Source organism: Lynx canadensis, chromosome D4 (genome assembly GCF_007474595.2).
Source record: "Lynx canadensis isolate LIC74 chromosome D4, mLynCan4.pri.v2, whole genome shotgun sequence".
Classification (NCBI taxonomy): domain Eukaryota; kingdom Metazoa; phylum Chordata; class Mammalia; order Carnivora; family Felidae; genus Lynx; species Lynx canadensis.
In genome coordinates, this window is record NC_044315.2 from 88,380,292 (window position 1) to 88,394,777 (window position 14,486).

At 62.3% G+C, this 14,486-nt stretch overlaps 1 protein-coding gene across 1 annotated transcript in view; it reads left to right on the forward strand.

Annotated features, from left to right (window-relative positions):
- Positions 1–14,486, forward strand: part of HMCN2 (hemicentin 2) — a 147,175-nt gene that overhangs the window by 97,810 nt on the left and 34,879 nt on the right. The window contains exons 50-66 of the mRNA XM_030293836.1: positions 110–283; positions 374–487; positions 1,037–1,179; positions 1,751–1,901; positions 2,522–2,740; positions 4,294–4,407; positions 4,793–4,980; positions 5,557–5,653; positions 5,913–6,074; positions 6,239–6,352; positions 7,262–7,464; positions 8,165–8,246; positions 9,778–9,909; positions 12,269–12,412; positions 12,510–12,669; positions 12,769–12,893; positions 13,361–13,544. Of these exons, the coding sequence (XP_030149696.1) occupies positions 110–283; positions 374–487; positions 1,037–1,179; positions 1,751–1,901; positions 2,522–2,740; positions 4,294–4,407; positions 4,793–4,980; positions 5,557–5,653; positions 5,913–6,074; positions 6,239–6,352; positions 7,262–7,464; positions 8,165–8,246; positions 9,778–9,909; positions 12,269–12,412; positions 12,510–12,669; positions 12,769–12,893; positions 13,361–13,544 (2,506 nt within the window). The remainder of the gene's footprint in view (positions 1–109; positions 284–373; positions 488–1,036; positions 1,180–1,750; positions 1,902–2,521; positions 2,741–4,293; positions 4,408–4,792; positions 4,981–5,556; positions 5,654–5,912; positions 6,075–6,238; positions 6,353–7,261; positions 7,465–8,164; positions 8,247–9,777; positions 9,910–12,268; positions 12,413–12,509; positions 12,670–12,768; positions 12,894–13,360; positions 13,545–14,486) is intronic.

A 14,486-nucleotide genomic window follows, 5' to 3' on the forward strand; every position in this document is an offset into this window, starting at 1 on the left:
TAGGCTCAGAAGCGAAGCACCAGGAGCTGAGATCTTTCTGGATCCTCGGGCCCAGGATTAGGGATCTCTGTTAACGATCGTGGCACCCCCCACCCCCGCCTCCCAACAGTGGTTCCCACCATCCTGGGAGTGACCGAGGACAGCGCGGATGAGGAGGTGACAGTGACCGTCAACAACCCCATTTCTCTGATCTGTGAGACACTGGCCTTCCCCTCCCCCACCATCACCTGGATGAAGGACGGCGCCCCGTTTGAGGCCTCGAACAACATCCAGATGCTCCCAGGTGATGCCCTCTGTCGGTTGGAGGAAGGGACTGGTGAGCCTGAGTTCACGTGACCTTGGGGGTGACCCTGCCCCCTGCCCCCACAAGCAGGCACCCATGGGCTGCAGATCCTAAATGCCCAGAAGGAAGATGCGGGACAGTATACCTGCGTGGTCACCAATGAACTTGGGGAGGCCATGAAGAACTACCACGTGGAGGTGCTCAGTGAGTCGGGGACCCTCCCGGGCACCGGCAGGGCGGGCAGGAGGCCGCCTGGGAGCCCTGGGGCCCCGGCACCTGGGCCACACAGATGCCCTAGGTATCTTCATGTGGCTTACCTCCTCTGACGGCCCCCAGGCAGCCAGGGCTGACTCAGTCATTGTAGGACCAAGGGCACCAGGAGATGAAAACAAGTGAGTTAGGACTTGGGCCACGTGGACGCAGATTCCCGCCAGTCCCGGTTTCCTTCTGTCACCCGCGCCGCGGTGCGGCCAGAGGCCCTACACCTTGAGACCTGGCACCCCCAGAATGGCCCCCAGAGGTCACCCCAGGACGTCCCCCGCCTCAGACCTGCCCTGTCCCGTAAATCGCTCTCAACCAACACTCTCTCCCCTAAATGAACAGTGACAGGAGCGGGTCGGTCTCCAGGGTCCCTGTGGCTCTGCTCTTGGGAACCAGCCGCCCATTTCTGGGACGGCCCTGGGGCCACAGCGGGCACTGGGTCTCAGCAGCCCTTTCCTAAGCCTGCTCCTCAGACCCCCTTGTGGCTTTCAGTCCCTCCTTCCATCTCCAAAGACGACCCCTCGGGGGAGGCCGGCGTGAAGGAAGTGAAGACCAAGGTCAACAGTACTTTGACCCTGGAGTGTGAGTGCCGGGCCGTGCCCCCGCCCACCATCAGTTGGTACAAGGATGGACGGGTAAGCTTGGGGCCCCGGGGTCCCCCTGCTTCTGCTTGGAACCTTCCGGAGAAGGCAGTCAGAGCACCTGGCCCCAGAGCTGGCCTGGGCCCTGCCCCACTTTATATTTTAGTAAGAAATCCAGCTCTTTGTAGGGAACAGGTGTCATCAACATTAAACTCCACATTCACCTGTTTAACTCACCCGGTTTTTCGGCTACACGGGTTCAGGGTTCAAAACTAACCCTAACCCTAACCCTCACTTTGTGTTGTATTTTTAAAATTTTACTCAACTCTAAGTACTCTCATCTAGGTCTTTTCTGCGCCTTCTTTCTTTCTTTTTTTTTAATGTTTGTTTATTTTTGAGAGAGAGAGAGAAAGACAGTGAGTGGGGGAGCGGCAGAGAGAGAGGGAGACACAGAATCGGAAGCAGGCTCCAGGCTCGGAGCCGTCAGCCCAGAGCCCGACGCGGGGCTCGAACCCACGAACCACGAGATCGTGACCTGAGCTGAAGTTGGATGCTTAACCGACTGAGCCACCCAGGCGCCCCTGCTCATTTCCGACCGCCCCCTCCCCACTCTTCCCACCCCCAGCCCGTGACCCCCAGCCAGCGGCTGCGCATCCTGGGCGAAGGCCGGCTCCTCCAGATCCGGCCCACGCAGGTCTCGGATTCAGGGCGATACCTGTGCGTGGCCACCAACGTGGCTGGCGAGGATGACCAGGACTTCAATGTGCTCATCCAGGGTGGGTGGGGGCCGGTGGGGCGGGGGCGGCACAGGTGGGGTGGGGAGTGTCCCTGCTTCTGGAATGGTCTAGCAGGAGGACTCTGTCCCCGGCGGCTGGCTCTTCTTCTCATGGCTGGCCGCCATGTCTTACCCCCAGACCCCTGGCCCAGGCCTCTTCCCTTAACTGACTGTGACCTGGGGACATCACTGCCCTTCCCCCGCCTCCCGGCCTTGGTTTTACCTTTGTAAGATGTGGGTCATCCAATCAGGTGGCCTCGGGGGCCCCCTCTACTTCTGAAAGCCAGTGGTTTTGTGCCTCTGTGCTCCGCTCAGCAAACCCTAGTTACAACTTCGTGTCTGCTTCCTCCCCTGAGAGGTGTCACCATGCCACACAGTCTCTTGAGTCCACTGGACGTGAGCTGCAGAGGGCAGAACTCTATCCCAGTGCCTAGCATAGTAGCTGCTCAATAAACACTGTCTGAAAGAACGAGTGTCTTCGAAAGCTGCCTCGACCTTAGGGGTCTCCTCTAACCGTGGACTTCTCCAGCCCTGAGAGAGGCTGGCACGGTAGTCTCTTGGAACAGAAGCGCACCCCCATCCTTCAGCTGTGCGTCCTAATGGCTCTGTCCCCCACCCCAGTGCCCCCCATGTTCCAGAAGCTGGGCGATGCCGGTGTGGACTTCGAGATCCCGTCCAGGGAAGAAGAGGTCCGCGGTGGGGTGACGGAGTACCGGGAGATTGTGGAGAACAACCCTGCCTACCTGTACTGCGATACCAATGCCATCCCTCCCCCGGAGCTCAGCTGGTACAGGGAGGGCCAGCCCCTCTCGGCCGCAGACGGGGTGTCTGTTCTGCAAGGTAGTTTAGGGTGTGCCCAGGGAGGTCGGGGCGTCTGCAGGCAGGGATCGGGGGCACGCTCACCTCGGACTGCCCTTATGTGTCCTGGGAACTCTCTTGTGTGCTGCTTGCTCTGTGACCGCGGGCAGGCCGCACAACCACCCTGGACCTTAGCTGCCTTTTGTAAACTCGGGCTAGACACCCGTTGCTTATTTGAAGGCAGGAGCAGGATCCCCCTTTACCTCTGGTTTCTAGAACGAGCCCACCTCTGGGCTTCAAGGTCTGTAAGGTCCTGGGATAATTGGCCAAAGCTGGTGTCTTTCTCTGCAGGGGGAGGCGGTTCCTTTATTGTGATCTCACGAGGACCACACTGGGGCGGGGGGTGGGAGTCCAGGCACGGAGCCCTGTATCGTCTCATCAGGGGGGAGATCATGTGACCTTTCAACGTAGGATTTGGCCTGTGTCCTGCCAGGCCGGGGGCGATGGTGGGGCTGGCTGGGGGAGCCCAGGCCTCTAGACGAACAGGGCCATTCCAAGGGTCGTACTTTGGTGCTCGCAAAAGAAGACAGCCTCTTGGAGACGGACGGACGAGAGGCGATGCTTACTGAAGCTGCTTATCGCTGTCAGAAACCCCCGGACTGACCCCTCAGCCCGGCTACTGCCCTTGGACTTGGGCACTGATCCAGATCCTGGGTACACAGTGAGCTCAGTCACATGCTGATTCCTACCTCAGGTCCCGACCAGAGGTTAATCCCAGCCATCAGCTGATCCCCTGGTCCTAGCCATTAACCTCCAACCCTACCACTGCCCTCTGACCCTGGCCACCGACCCCTAAGCATGGGCACGTGGTGGTGGTGGCCACAGGTGGACCTTAATTCTGAACCTGACCATAGATCAACTTTACGTATCAAGTGACCCCCCCCGCCCCTCCCCCCCCCCCCCCCCCCCCCGCCACGCCAAAACGCAGCCACTGCTTCTCCAGTCCTGGCTACTGTCCCCAGCTCTGTAGGTAACGAGCCCCTGCTTCTGACCCTGGCCACAAGCACACCACAGCCTGGGCCAGCGATCCCCCAACCCAGACTCCTGAACTCATAGTGACCCCAACCCTGCTCCGCCGGAGACCATCGCTAGCCCCCTCCATAGATGCCAGGATCTGGCGCTGGCTGTCTCTTGATCACAGAGTCCCAGGTGACACCCCCAGCCCCCCGCTTCCCCCTCCCCCGCAATCACCACAGCCCAAGAGCTGCCTCCTCGCCTCCGAAAAGCCAACGCCTGGACCTTTGCCCAGCTCTCTGCCCCCTCCCTCTGCCTTCATCACGGAGCTGGGCTCAGCGCCGCCGGGCACTCTTGGGAAGCCTCAGTCCTTCCATCTGTGAGATGGGAGTGGTCTTAGCACACAGAGTCAGAGGCCGCGAAAATGCTCAGCCCAGGGCCCGGCACCCCGCAGGCGGGGCACGCTGATTCTCCTCCATTTATCTCCGAGGAGGTGGGCCAGGGACGTCTCCCAGGTCCCCTCCAGGGGAAAGAGCGGGCCTCCTTGCCCTCGTTCAGGTCTCGGTCCTGTGTCCCCGCAGGAGGTCGGGTCCTGCAGATTCCCCTGGTGCGTGCAGAGGATGCCGGGAAATACTCATGCAAGGCCTCCAACGAGGTGGGCGAGGACTGGTTGCACTACCAGCTGCTTGTGCTGAGTGAGTGGCCGGCCTGGGGCCCGGGGGGGTCTGGGTCTGCAGGGCCCATGGCAGGGGGTGGGGAGGGGCTCCTTGCCGTAGGGGCTCAAGGCAGAGTACATAGCCAGTCCTGCTGTACCGAGAGGTTGATAACATAAGGCACACGACCTTGGACTGGGGGCAGATTCCAAGTGGCTCTGTCGCCTTGGGCAAATCACGGGCGTCCGTCCCTGTGCCCCAGGGTCCCTAGCTGTGGCGCCGAGGGGGGCTTGGCCGGTAGGGCACAGGGATCCCCAGCCGGAGCCTGGCGCCATGGGCTGCTCTCACCTCCACACCCGCCCCCCTACCCCAGCGACCTTTCCCAGGCAGGCTGCCCACTCGTCAACCTGCTGTCTCTGACCCCCAGCCCCACCTGTGATCCTGGGTGACACAGAGGAGCTGGTGGAGGAGGTGACGGTCAACGCCAGCAGCACCGTCAGCCTCCAGTGCCCGGCCCTGGGCAACCCCGTGCCCGCCATCTCATGGCTCCAGAACGGGCTGCCTTTCTCCCCGAGCCCACGGTTGCAGGTCCTGGAGGACGGGCGCGTCTTGCAGGTGAGGACGTCCCCCGTGACTCGGTCCTGCTGGTCCGGGGACCAAGGAGCTGACGTTATCTGTGCCAAACGAGGCTCTTTGCCCGAGAGCGTGTCGGAGCCCCTGGGATTAAGTTCTGCCCACCAAATAATCCTACGTGAGGAGCTCGCTGGCAGCCCAGGGCCACACGGAGTACCCGCAGAGGACACATACGTGTGCCACATCTAGAGCCCGACACGGCAGGAAAGCCGCGCGACCCTCACAGAGCTGGGCCCGGCACCCTCGGTCACCCAGATCCAGGCACAGCTGTACGGGTGCCCAGCACAGCACGGAGCGGCCCTGCTCGGGGCTGGGGTTGGGGGGGGGACGGTTGTCACCGTCTAGTTTGCTATAGGGAATCACCTAGCACCAAGCTCACGCTGTGCCCCGAATGTCCCAAAGAGCCCTTGACGGATGTGGTCGGGGGGGGATGCCCCTCGAGCATTGCTCCGTGCAGACAAAGGCGGCGGGCAAAGGAGCCCTCACGGTCCTTCCTGGGGGAGCCCAGAGCCCGCAGGCCCGTGGTGTCTCCCGGGCACCTTGTCCCTGCGCCTGCAGGTCTCCACGGCCGAGGTGGCCGATGCCGCCAGCTACATGTGTGTGGCCGAGAACCCGGCGGGCTCCTCGGAGAAGCTCTTCACCCTCAGGGTACAAGGTGAGCCGGGCTGAGCAGCGGCCCCTGGGGGGCTCCCAGCTCGGGAGGGCCGCTGCTCCCTCTCTGATCTCTGAGCCTTGTGTCGTCATCCGTGGGGTAGTCGTGACAAATAGTCGTGACTGCACAGCCGTGCTTAAAGATGCGCCAAGGCAAGGCGCCAGGAGCTCCGAAGGGCCGTGCTCCACTCTGTGGCTCCCTGCCCCCCCGACCCGAACGCGCTCTCATGGGTCTTTCTTTCTCCCGGTGGCTGCGGGGACAGCCCCACCACGAATCACAGGCCCAAGCTTGGAGCAGGTCACTGCCACGGTCAACAGCAGCGTCTCCCTGTCCTGTGACGTCCATGCTCACCCGAGCCCTGAGGTCACGTGGTACCGGGACGGCCAGGCCGTCTCCCTGGGAAAAGAGATCTTCCTCCGGCCTGGTGGGTAAACTGAGGCTTGGAGCCCAGCCTGAGGCTGTGTGGGGAGTCAGAGTTGCTTCCCCAAACCTGGGGACCACACCGGGAGTCTGGGAGGACTTGGGGACTGTGGGCCGGGGCCCCGGGGCCTATTTGCTGGTGCGAGGGGCCGGCTCCCCCCCCAACAGGCACCCACACGCTGCAGCTGGCCAGGACGCAGCCGTCAGACTCCGGGATGTACACGTGTGAGGCCCTCAACGCCGCCGGCCGAGACCAGAAGCTGGTGCAGCTTAGCGTGCTGGGTACGTCCTGCCTGTCCCCCACTCCTTCAGTGAGCCCTCGGCCCCACACGCTGAGGCAGCACAGCCGGGAAAGGGGGCAGCCGGCCCCGGGGAGAGCCTGGGATGCCCTGCACCCTCTCTGGGCAGCAGGGTGGGTAACATCCTGGCCTGTAGAGTTGGACACGTTGCGTTTGAGACCCACCTGTGCGCTTCGTTGCTCTGTGATCTGGGGCAAGTCGCGTTCCCTCTCTGAGCCTCAGGCCTCCCGTCTGTAAGGTGACGGTTGGCACAAGGATGGTTTGTGAGTGCTTACCCGGCACGCCGTGAGCCCCGAGGTCGAGGAGGGGACAGCAGGACAGCCGCAGGGGGGCTGGCCCGGGAGGGGCCCTTCCCAAGCTGATTGATCCGAGGTTCTCAGCATGCGGCCTTTGTCGGGGCCTCTGGTCTTCAGACTCCTCTTGGGGAGAAGCTGGCCCAAGTCGTCATGACCCAGAGCTCACTGGAGGTTTCCATCCAGCCCCGGGGCCGGTTGATTTATTAGCGCGGTGTTCACCTACTGTGTGTGCCCTGTGGCGGGTCCCGTGGGCTCACGGCCGGGGGTGGGGGCTTCTGTGCTGGTTTGCTGGAGGGACTGGGCTGTGGGGGACCCTCATGGGGGGCTCTGACCCAGCCAGGGCCTGCCCCGTGCAGCAAAGAGCCCAGGAAGGCCATCGGAGGATCTCCCCATCTAAGAAACTGAGGCCCAGAGAGGGCAGGAGGCTTTTCCCAGGACCTGGACTCTCGTCCCCCCGCTCCCCGGGTCTACGTCATCCCTGGGGCTGGCTCCACTGCGTGACCCCTGTGGGCCTCCGTCGGCTGTCTCCCCTGGCTGGAACCAGGGAGGACACCGGGAAGGCTGCTGTGCCTCAGTCCGCTCACCTGTTTTCCCAGTGCCCCCCACCTTCAGGCAGGCTCCCGGCGGCCCCCAGGATGCGATCCTGGTCCGGGCTGGGGACAGAGCCGTCCTGAGCTGTGAGACCGACTCACTCCCTGAGCCGACCGTGACCTGGCTTAAAGACGGGCAGCCGCTGGTCCCGACGCAGCGCACCCGGGCTCTGCTGGGTGGGCAGAGGCTGGAGGTCCAGGACACCCAGGTGAGCGGCCCCGCGGCATGGGCAGCACTGGGTGGTCGTGGGGCCCGGTCCTGGTGAGCCCAGGGGGCAGGCAGGGTCAGGCAGCTGCGTGGCAGGGTGTAGGGACGGTCACCTCCTTAGTCTACAGGGCCTCGCACCAAGTTGCTTAGCAGCCGCCAGGGCAGGTGACGTGAGAAGAGCACGGGGCGCCAGAGCCGGCTCTGAACTGACCTTGAGCCGTCCGTGCCCCGGCACCTGCCTCCATTTCCCTGGGATCTAGAAGCCCTCTCCAGGCCCCCCTGGCTGCGACCCTCTGGGAGCCTGCTGTGCCCACCCTCCCTGGTGTGGATTAGACGCTCACAAGTGTTTGTTGGATGGATGTTTGCTGCTCCTCTGGGAAACCTTGCTGGGCTCCCGTCTCCTGGCCCAGCTCCGTCCCCCCGCAGCGAGGGGCTTTTTCCTCCAGGCTTGGCTGATGTGCAGGCCCAGGGGCCGGTGGGGGTCCGGAACCTATGCACTCACCCTCCAACAACCCTCCTGCTTCTTGAGGTTCTTGGGAAAGGCCAGCGGGTCCTGTCTCCTCTTCGGCTTCCCAGGCGGGACCAGCATATTTGGGGAGTCCCTTCTCCAGAAGGTTCTGAGGCCTGGGTGTTTTGGGGAGCCCTAGGTATCCCCCTCCCGGCCTCGTGCACACCATCACCGCGTGCTCTCTTTGTCCCAGGTGTCGGATAAAGGTTTATACAGCTGTAGAGTCAGCAATACCGCGGGGGAAGCCATGCGGACGTTTGTCCTCACTGTCCAGGGTAAGCTGGGGACCAGCCTGAGAGCATTGCCGTGGGACCCCCTAGCAGCACACAGGGCCGCCAAGGATGGGAGGGGCAGTAGCTAGAAAGAGTCAGTGGCCCTGCATACTTAGGGCACAGGATATGGCACTGAAAAGACCAGGATTGTGGTTGACTTGCTCTCTGAGGCTCAGCAGGACGCCTTGGTTCCTCTGAGCCTTGGGTTTATCTTCCGGTGAAAGGAGGAAAAGTGCAGACAGGGAGCGTTCAATTGACGGGCTGCCGTGAGTGTATCTATAAAGCGCCCAGCACGGCCCTGGGAGAGTCAGGCAGTTGGAGCCCTGCGGCCACGTCGCCACTATTTTGAGCCCTGGGGGGCCTGCTCCCTCAGCCCAAGGACCGAACACAGATGGCATTTGACTGGATGTGGCTCAAGCTGGGGGAAGAGGGGGAGCTCGCTTTAGGGAAGTAAAGGATGAAGGCTCAGCCAGACTTTCTTGGCATCAGGTATTGTATCAGTTAGAACATAAGCTCAGCTGTGTAACAAAGAGACCCCAAACCCCAGTGGATTAAACGAGAGAGAACTTTACCTTTCTCGTGCAAAAGCCCAGAGGTGAGTGTCTAGGCTGGGGGTCGGTGGGGGGGAGCTCGGGGCCTTCCGAGTGGTAGGTAAATTACTGAGTGGTAATTTGGGGCCCGGGATCTTTCCGTCCTGTCGGCCACCCGCCCCTTAGGGCACTGCCCCTGTCCACATGCATCCCGCCCCAGTTCACAGGAAGCAGAAAGGAGCAGGAGCAGAGGGCAAGCATTTTTGTTTTGAGCGAGTGATGCCTGGATCCCGTCAGTGGGAATATAGGCCGCTGGCCCCAGCAGGCTGCAAGGGAGACTGGGAAATGTAGTTCTACCTGAGCGAGCCCGTACTCTGCTAAACTGCTGTGCGAGATGGGAAGGACAGGTGCGTGTGGGGGGGTGGGGGGGTGGGGGGGGCGGACATCAGCTGTCGGCCCCAGAAGGCAAAGCCAGGAGCCTGCCCACCAGGCAAGTAGCAGGTGGAGCCAACCGTGAGCCATATTGAATACGGCTGTTGAAACTTATCGACACCGGGTTTGCTGCTTCAAGCCTTCTCCTGTCTGCTGCTTTGACGGGTGGTGAGAAGCAGGGAGGGGGGGAACGTCTGGTCCCTGAGGACAGAGATGTTTCTTCCCGAGCACAGCCATTTTTGTTCCACTGGTAGCGGTTGCCTGGGACGCGTGACGCCATCCTGGCTGAGCAGGGGAGAGTGTTGGGATCGATTAGTGATGTCTGCCCTGTTCACAGCCGGGCACTCACCATCCTTGGGCTGCGTGGACCCCTCCAGGCTCTGCTTTGCAGGCAGTTGCTGGTTCTGTTTACATCTGTGAGTGAGGCAACCTTTATTGCTACCGATGGCAAAGCATAACATGTCAACTGCTAACCAGAAGGAAGAGCCCGTTGAGTGTCCCTAATCCGCCCGAGCGGAAGGAAGGGGGCCGCGGGATCTTAGGATCCTGGCAATCTGGCTTCTCTCCCGCAGTGCCCCCAACGTTTGAGAACCCCAGGACAGAGAGAGTGAGCCAGGTGGCCGGGAGCCCCCTGGTGCTGAGCTGTGATGTGACCGGGGTCCCTGCACCTACTGTCACCTGGCTGAAGGACAGAATGCCTGTTGGTGAGTGCATCCTGCCCTCTCAGCGATGACACAACAATGGCAGCGACCTTGGCGAAATCAAAGGCCGGCGGGGTCCTGTCATCCCAACCCCTGTTTGTCTTTCGACCCGATCGGCCCTTGAAACCCCCGTGTGGAAAACCATTCCCGTGGGGGCTCAAAGGCTCCCTGCGTTTGTGTCCACAATCAGCTGGCACAAGTTGGGTGCAGGGTGGGTGCTGAGGGCCCGGCCGGCCTGCCCCTGGGCTTGGCGTCGGCCCCCAAAGCTGCTGCTTCCCCCAGCGACTCAGCTCCGTCTGGCCCGGCTGCCGGTCACCCCCCCTGTCCAGGGGCCTTCGTCCCTCTCCCCTCACCCACCCGTAGGTCTGTCGGCAGAGCCCTCCCTTCGTCAGCTGCTAGACGCCTCTGGTGCCAGCCAGCTCTCTGGTGCCCGTAGCCGTTCCCTTTCCGGCCACCACGGTCCCCCTGCCCCGGGAGGGCAGCAGCCCCCACACGGGTCCTTGGTCCAGTCCACATCTCTGGTGCCGTCTCCAGACGGGGAGGAAGGGATCTCAAAGTGCAGCTCTGAGGAGGTCCCTTATCTTTTCTCTGTCTCTCTGTCTCTCTCTGTCTCTCCCACCCGACCCTCCCTCAAATACAGCTTTATCAAGATTCACATACTGTGCAATTTATCCGTTTAAAGCTTACGATTCCATTCTTTTTAGTATATTCACCGACCATCCCCACAGTCAATCTTAGGACATTTTTATCACCCAAAAGGAAACCCCATTTCCCCCCCAGACCTGCCCCCAACCCCAGCTCTAGGCAGCCCCTGGCCTGTTTTCTGTCTCTGTAGGTTTGCTTGCTCTGGACACTGCACACAAGTGGAATCATGCACTGTGTGACCTTTTGCGACTGACTTTTCTGCCTAGCATCCCGTTTCTAGGGTCCATCCATGTAGTAGCGGGTGTTGGTTCTTCATTCTTTCTTTCTTTTAAGTTTATTCATTTGTTTCGAGAGGGGGGGAGAGAGAGAGAGAGAGAGAGGCGAGAAGGGGCAGAGAGAGGGGAGGAGAGAGAGCAAATCCCGAGCAGGCTCCATGCTGTCAGCACAGAGCCTGATGCAGGGCTCGAACTCACGAACAGTGCGATCATGACCTGAAACCAAGAGTTGGATGCTTCACCAACTGAGCCACCCGGGCGCCCCCGTTCGTTCTTTCAAGTTCAAGTTTTTCTCTCTTTTTTATGGCTGACTATTCACTGTGGGGCTATATCACATTTGCTCTATCCTTTTCATCAGCCGGTGGACGTCTGGGTTGAATCCCCCTTGGGGCTCTCATGAATGATGTGCTGTGAATGTTTAAGGACGAGTGTCCGTGTGGCTCATGCTCTCCTGTCCCTTTGGGCTACACCTGGTTGTGGAACCTCTCTGGGCCCCGTTCTCCACCTCCTCTCGTGGCACACGCTGTTTCCTCCCGGAAATACCCACCCCGGGGCCCCCCCCCCACCCCGCCCAGTGCCTCTACTGGCTGGTTGATACCTGCTTGGTTCAGCTGAGACCCGCCCCCTCCCAAGACCTGCCTGACCCCTCTTGGCTCCCTCGGGGGCTTCACAGGGCTGGTCGCGCAGGATCCCGCGTGTCTCACTGTCTCCGATGCACTTTGAGCCCCTAGAGGCCACGGGCCGAGTCTCACTCGGCTTTGATCCCCAGGCGGACAGCCGGACGTGCAGCCGTTGGTTTAGTATGTTTCGTGTGGAGAGACTGGCCGCACAGTTGAGAACCCGGGTGAGGGTGGCCCGGCCTGGGCTGGGCAGCCAGGGGAGGCTTCAGGCCGAGGTGCGGCTGGAGAGACGGGGACCATTCCAGGCTGGAGGTGGGGGGGGGGGGGCAGGTGCGTGCAGCCTGAGCAGAGGCCCTGGGGAGCCCCTAGCGAGACTTGCATCGGGGCCCGGAAGTGGTCAGTGAGTGGCTGATTTACCCTGATTGGAAGCCCTGGTGGGTGACAGCGGGCAGGGTAGAGATGGAGTCGGGGGCCCTGGGGGTCCACAGGAAGAGGGCCAGGTCTCAGACACTAAAGGAAATGGGGCACCTTGGCGAGAAATGCCAGTAGGGACAGCTGTGGGTGGGGCACCGGGCCGTTAGAGACCCAGCTGAGGAAGGTTGTGATGTAGGCAGCTTAAAAGACCCTGCCCCTGTCTGGGCCTCAGTTTCCCTGTGAGCCCCAGAAGCGGGTGGGTGGTGCCAGGGTTCCTGGGGTCCCGCGAGTGTGGGGGATGGGCGCCTTCTCCAGGAGTCACGTGACTTGCGTGTGGGGCCCCGGTGGTGGCGCCCGGGGCGGTGCGGCCGTGCGGGTGAGGGCCTGGCACGTCCCTCTGTCCCACAGAGAGCAGCGTGGCGCATGGCGTGGTCTCCCGGGGGGGCCGCCTCCAGCTGAGTCGCCTGCAGCCCGCCCAGGCTGGCACCTACACGTGCGTGGCGGAGAACAGCCAGGCCGAGGCCCGCAAGGACTTCGTGGTGGCCGTGCTGGGTACGTCTGCGCCCTGTGCCCCCCAGCCCCGTGTCCCTCCCCCCTCGCCAGCCCCCGCGCGGGCCCCCGCCTCACCATAGCCCCCCCCCCCCCGCAGAGGCCCCCCGGATCCGGAGCTCGGGTGCCACGCAGGAGCACAGTGTCCTGGAGGGGCAGGAGGTGCGGCTGGACTGTGACGCGGACGGGCAGCCCCCGCCCGACGTGGCCTGGCTGAAGGACGGTGGCCCGCTGGGCCAAGGCGTGGGCCCCCACCTCCGGTAAGGCCCGCCCCGTGTCCTCCCGGGTCCCCACCCCCCACCCCGAGCGGCAGCCACAGCCCCTTACGTGCCGGCTCTCGGCTCTCCGACCCCGAGCAGGTTCTACGTGGACGGCGGTGCCCTGGTGCTGAAGGGCCTGAGGGCCGAGGACTCGGGCGCCTACACCTGCGTGGCCCACAACGCGGCCGGGGAGGACGCCAGGCTGCACACAGTGAGCGTGCTGGGTGAGCAGCGGAGGGGCGAGGAGGGGGGCGGCTCTGCCCTCCCGGGGCTGCGACAGCCCGGCCACTGTGGGGCCTCCACCGGGGGCATCTGGAGGGGGGATGCCGGGGCCGGGATGCCGGAGACCTGGTTCCGGCCCCAGCCATGTCCACACTGTGAGCCAGGCCACCATACGGCCTCTCTGGGCCTCTGCATCCTTTCTTAGACTAAAGGAACAAGCGCTCCCGGCCCAGGGGCGCGGCGGGAGAGTTGGGGAGTAGGGGGGCTGGTGAGGAGAGAGCCATGGGGTGAGCCCGTGCCCCCCTGTGCTGGGCTTCTTCCTCTCCTGGCACCGATGTGTGGCTCTAAGAACCCCGTACGAGATGGTTGCTGCTTTCTGGAATTTGCCCGAGAGGATCCCATCTCCCCCACCCAGACCCTCTTCCTCAACCCCCTCACTGCCCCCCTTTTCCTCTCTGCCCACTCCTAGTTCCTCCCACCATCGAGCAGTGGGCAGAGGGCTCGGGGACCCTGGTGAGCAGGCCTGGGGAGCTGGTGACCATGGCGTGCCCCGTCCGGGGCTCCGCGCCCATCCGCATGAGCTGGCTCAAGGATGGGCTGCCCCTGCCGCTGTCCCAACGCACTCGCCTCCACAGCTCGGGCCGCACCCTCAGGTAGGGGGGAGGCTCCCCGGCCCCTGGGCCAGCTGGTCCCAGACACAGTCTCCAGGCAGCTTGGGTTTCGGAGCACATCTGAACGGTTTTCAAATAAAAATAATACATATAAGCATACAGAGGTCTGTGATGGGGACCCACCCCCAAATGGAACTCCAGTTTCAAAAAAGGACTCTGCCCTCAGGTTCTCCCAGCCGAGGGAGGGAGGCAGAGATCCAGGTGATGACATCTGGTGGTTTCCAGTTCAGCCTGCCTTGGGGTGGAGGAAAAATCAGGGAAGGCTTCCTGGAAGAAGGCTTCTGAGCCTTCTTCAACACTTACGGAACGCCTGCTGTTTGCAAGTGCAGTTCCGGGCGCTGGGAATAGAGCAGTGAGCAAAATAAAACCTCTGCCCCTGCAGCTGCTTTATCAGGGGAGGAGAGCGGACACTGGGTAGAATGTCACAAGGGATACACACGCTGAAGAATAAAGTAGGGGAAAGAAAAAATGAGAGGTAGCCGTGGAGGCTGGTATTTTAGGGTGGTGAGCGATAGGCACTCAGATAAGGCGACATTTGAGCAGAGGTGGGCGGAGTTAAGAGAGGGAGCTGAGCGGATTCTGTAGGGAGGAGCTTCCCTAACTGGAAGAGGGTTAGAGCAGCAAGTTCAAAGGCCCTGAGGTGGGGCCCGTGTATTCAAGGAACGGGGGGGGGGGGGAGGCTTGTGGAGGGGGGGGGACCAGCAGGCAGGTGTCTCCTTGGATGAGACAGCGCAGCCGGTGGAAGTGGAAAGGCAGGAAATCTGGCCTCCGGGTGAAGTGAGTCAGAGAAGGCAGCAGGGGCCAGGGAGTCTGGGGCTTTATTCTGGGGGCACCCGGGAACCGGGGAAGGGGTTCAGGTGAGTTTCAGAGCTGCCTGTCTGGCAGGCAAGCCACTGGGAGACAGGAAAAGAGAAGGACTGTTTT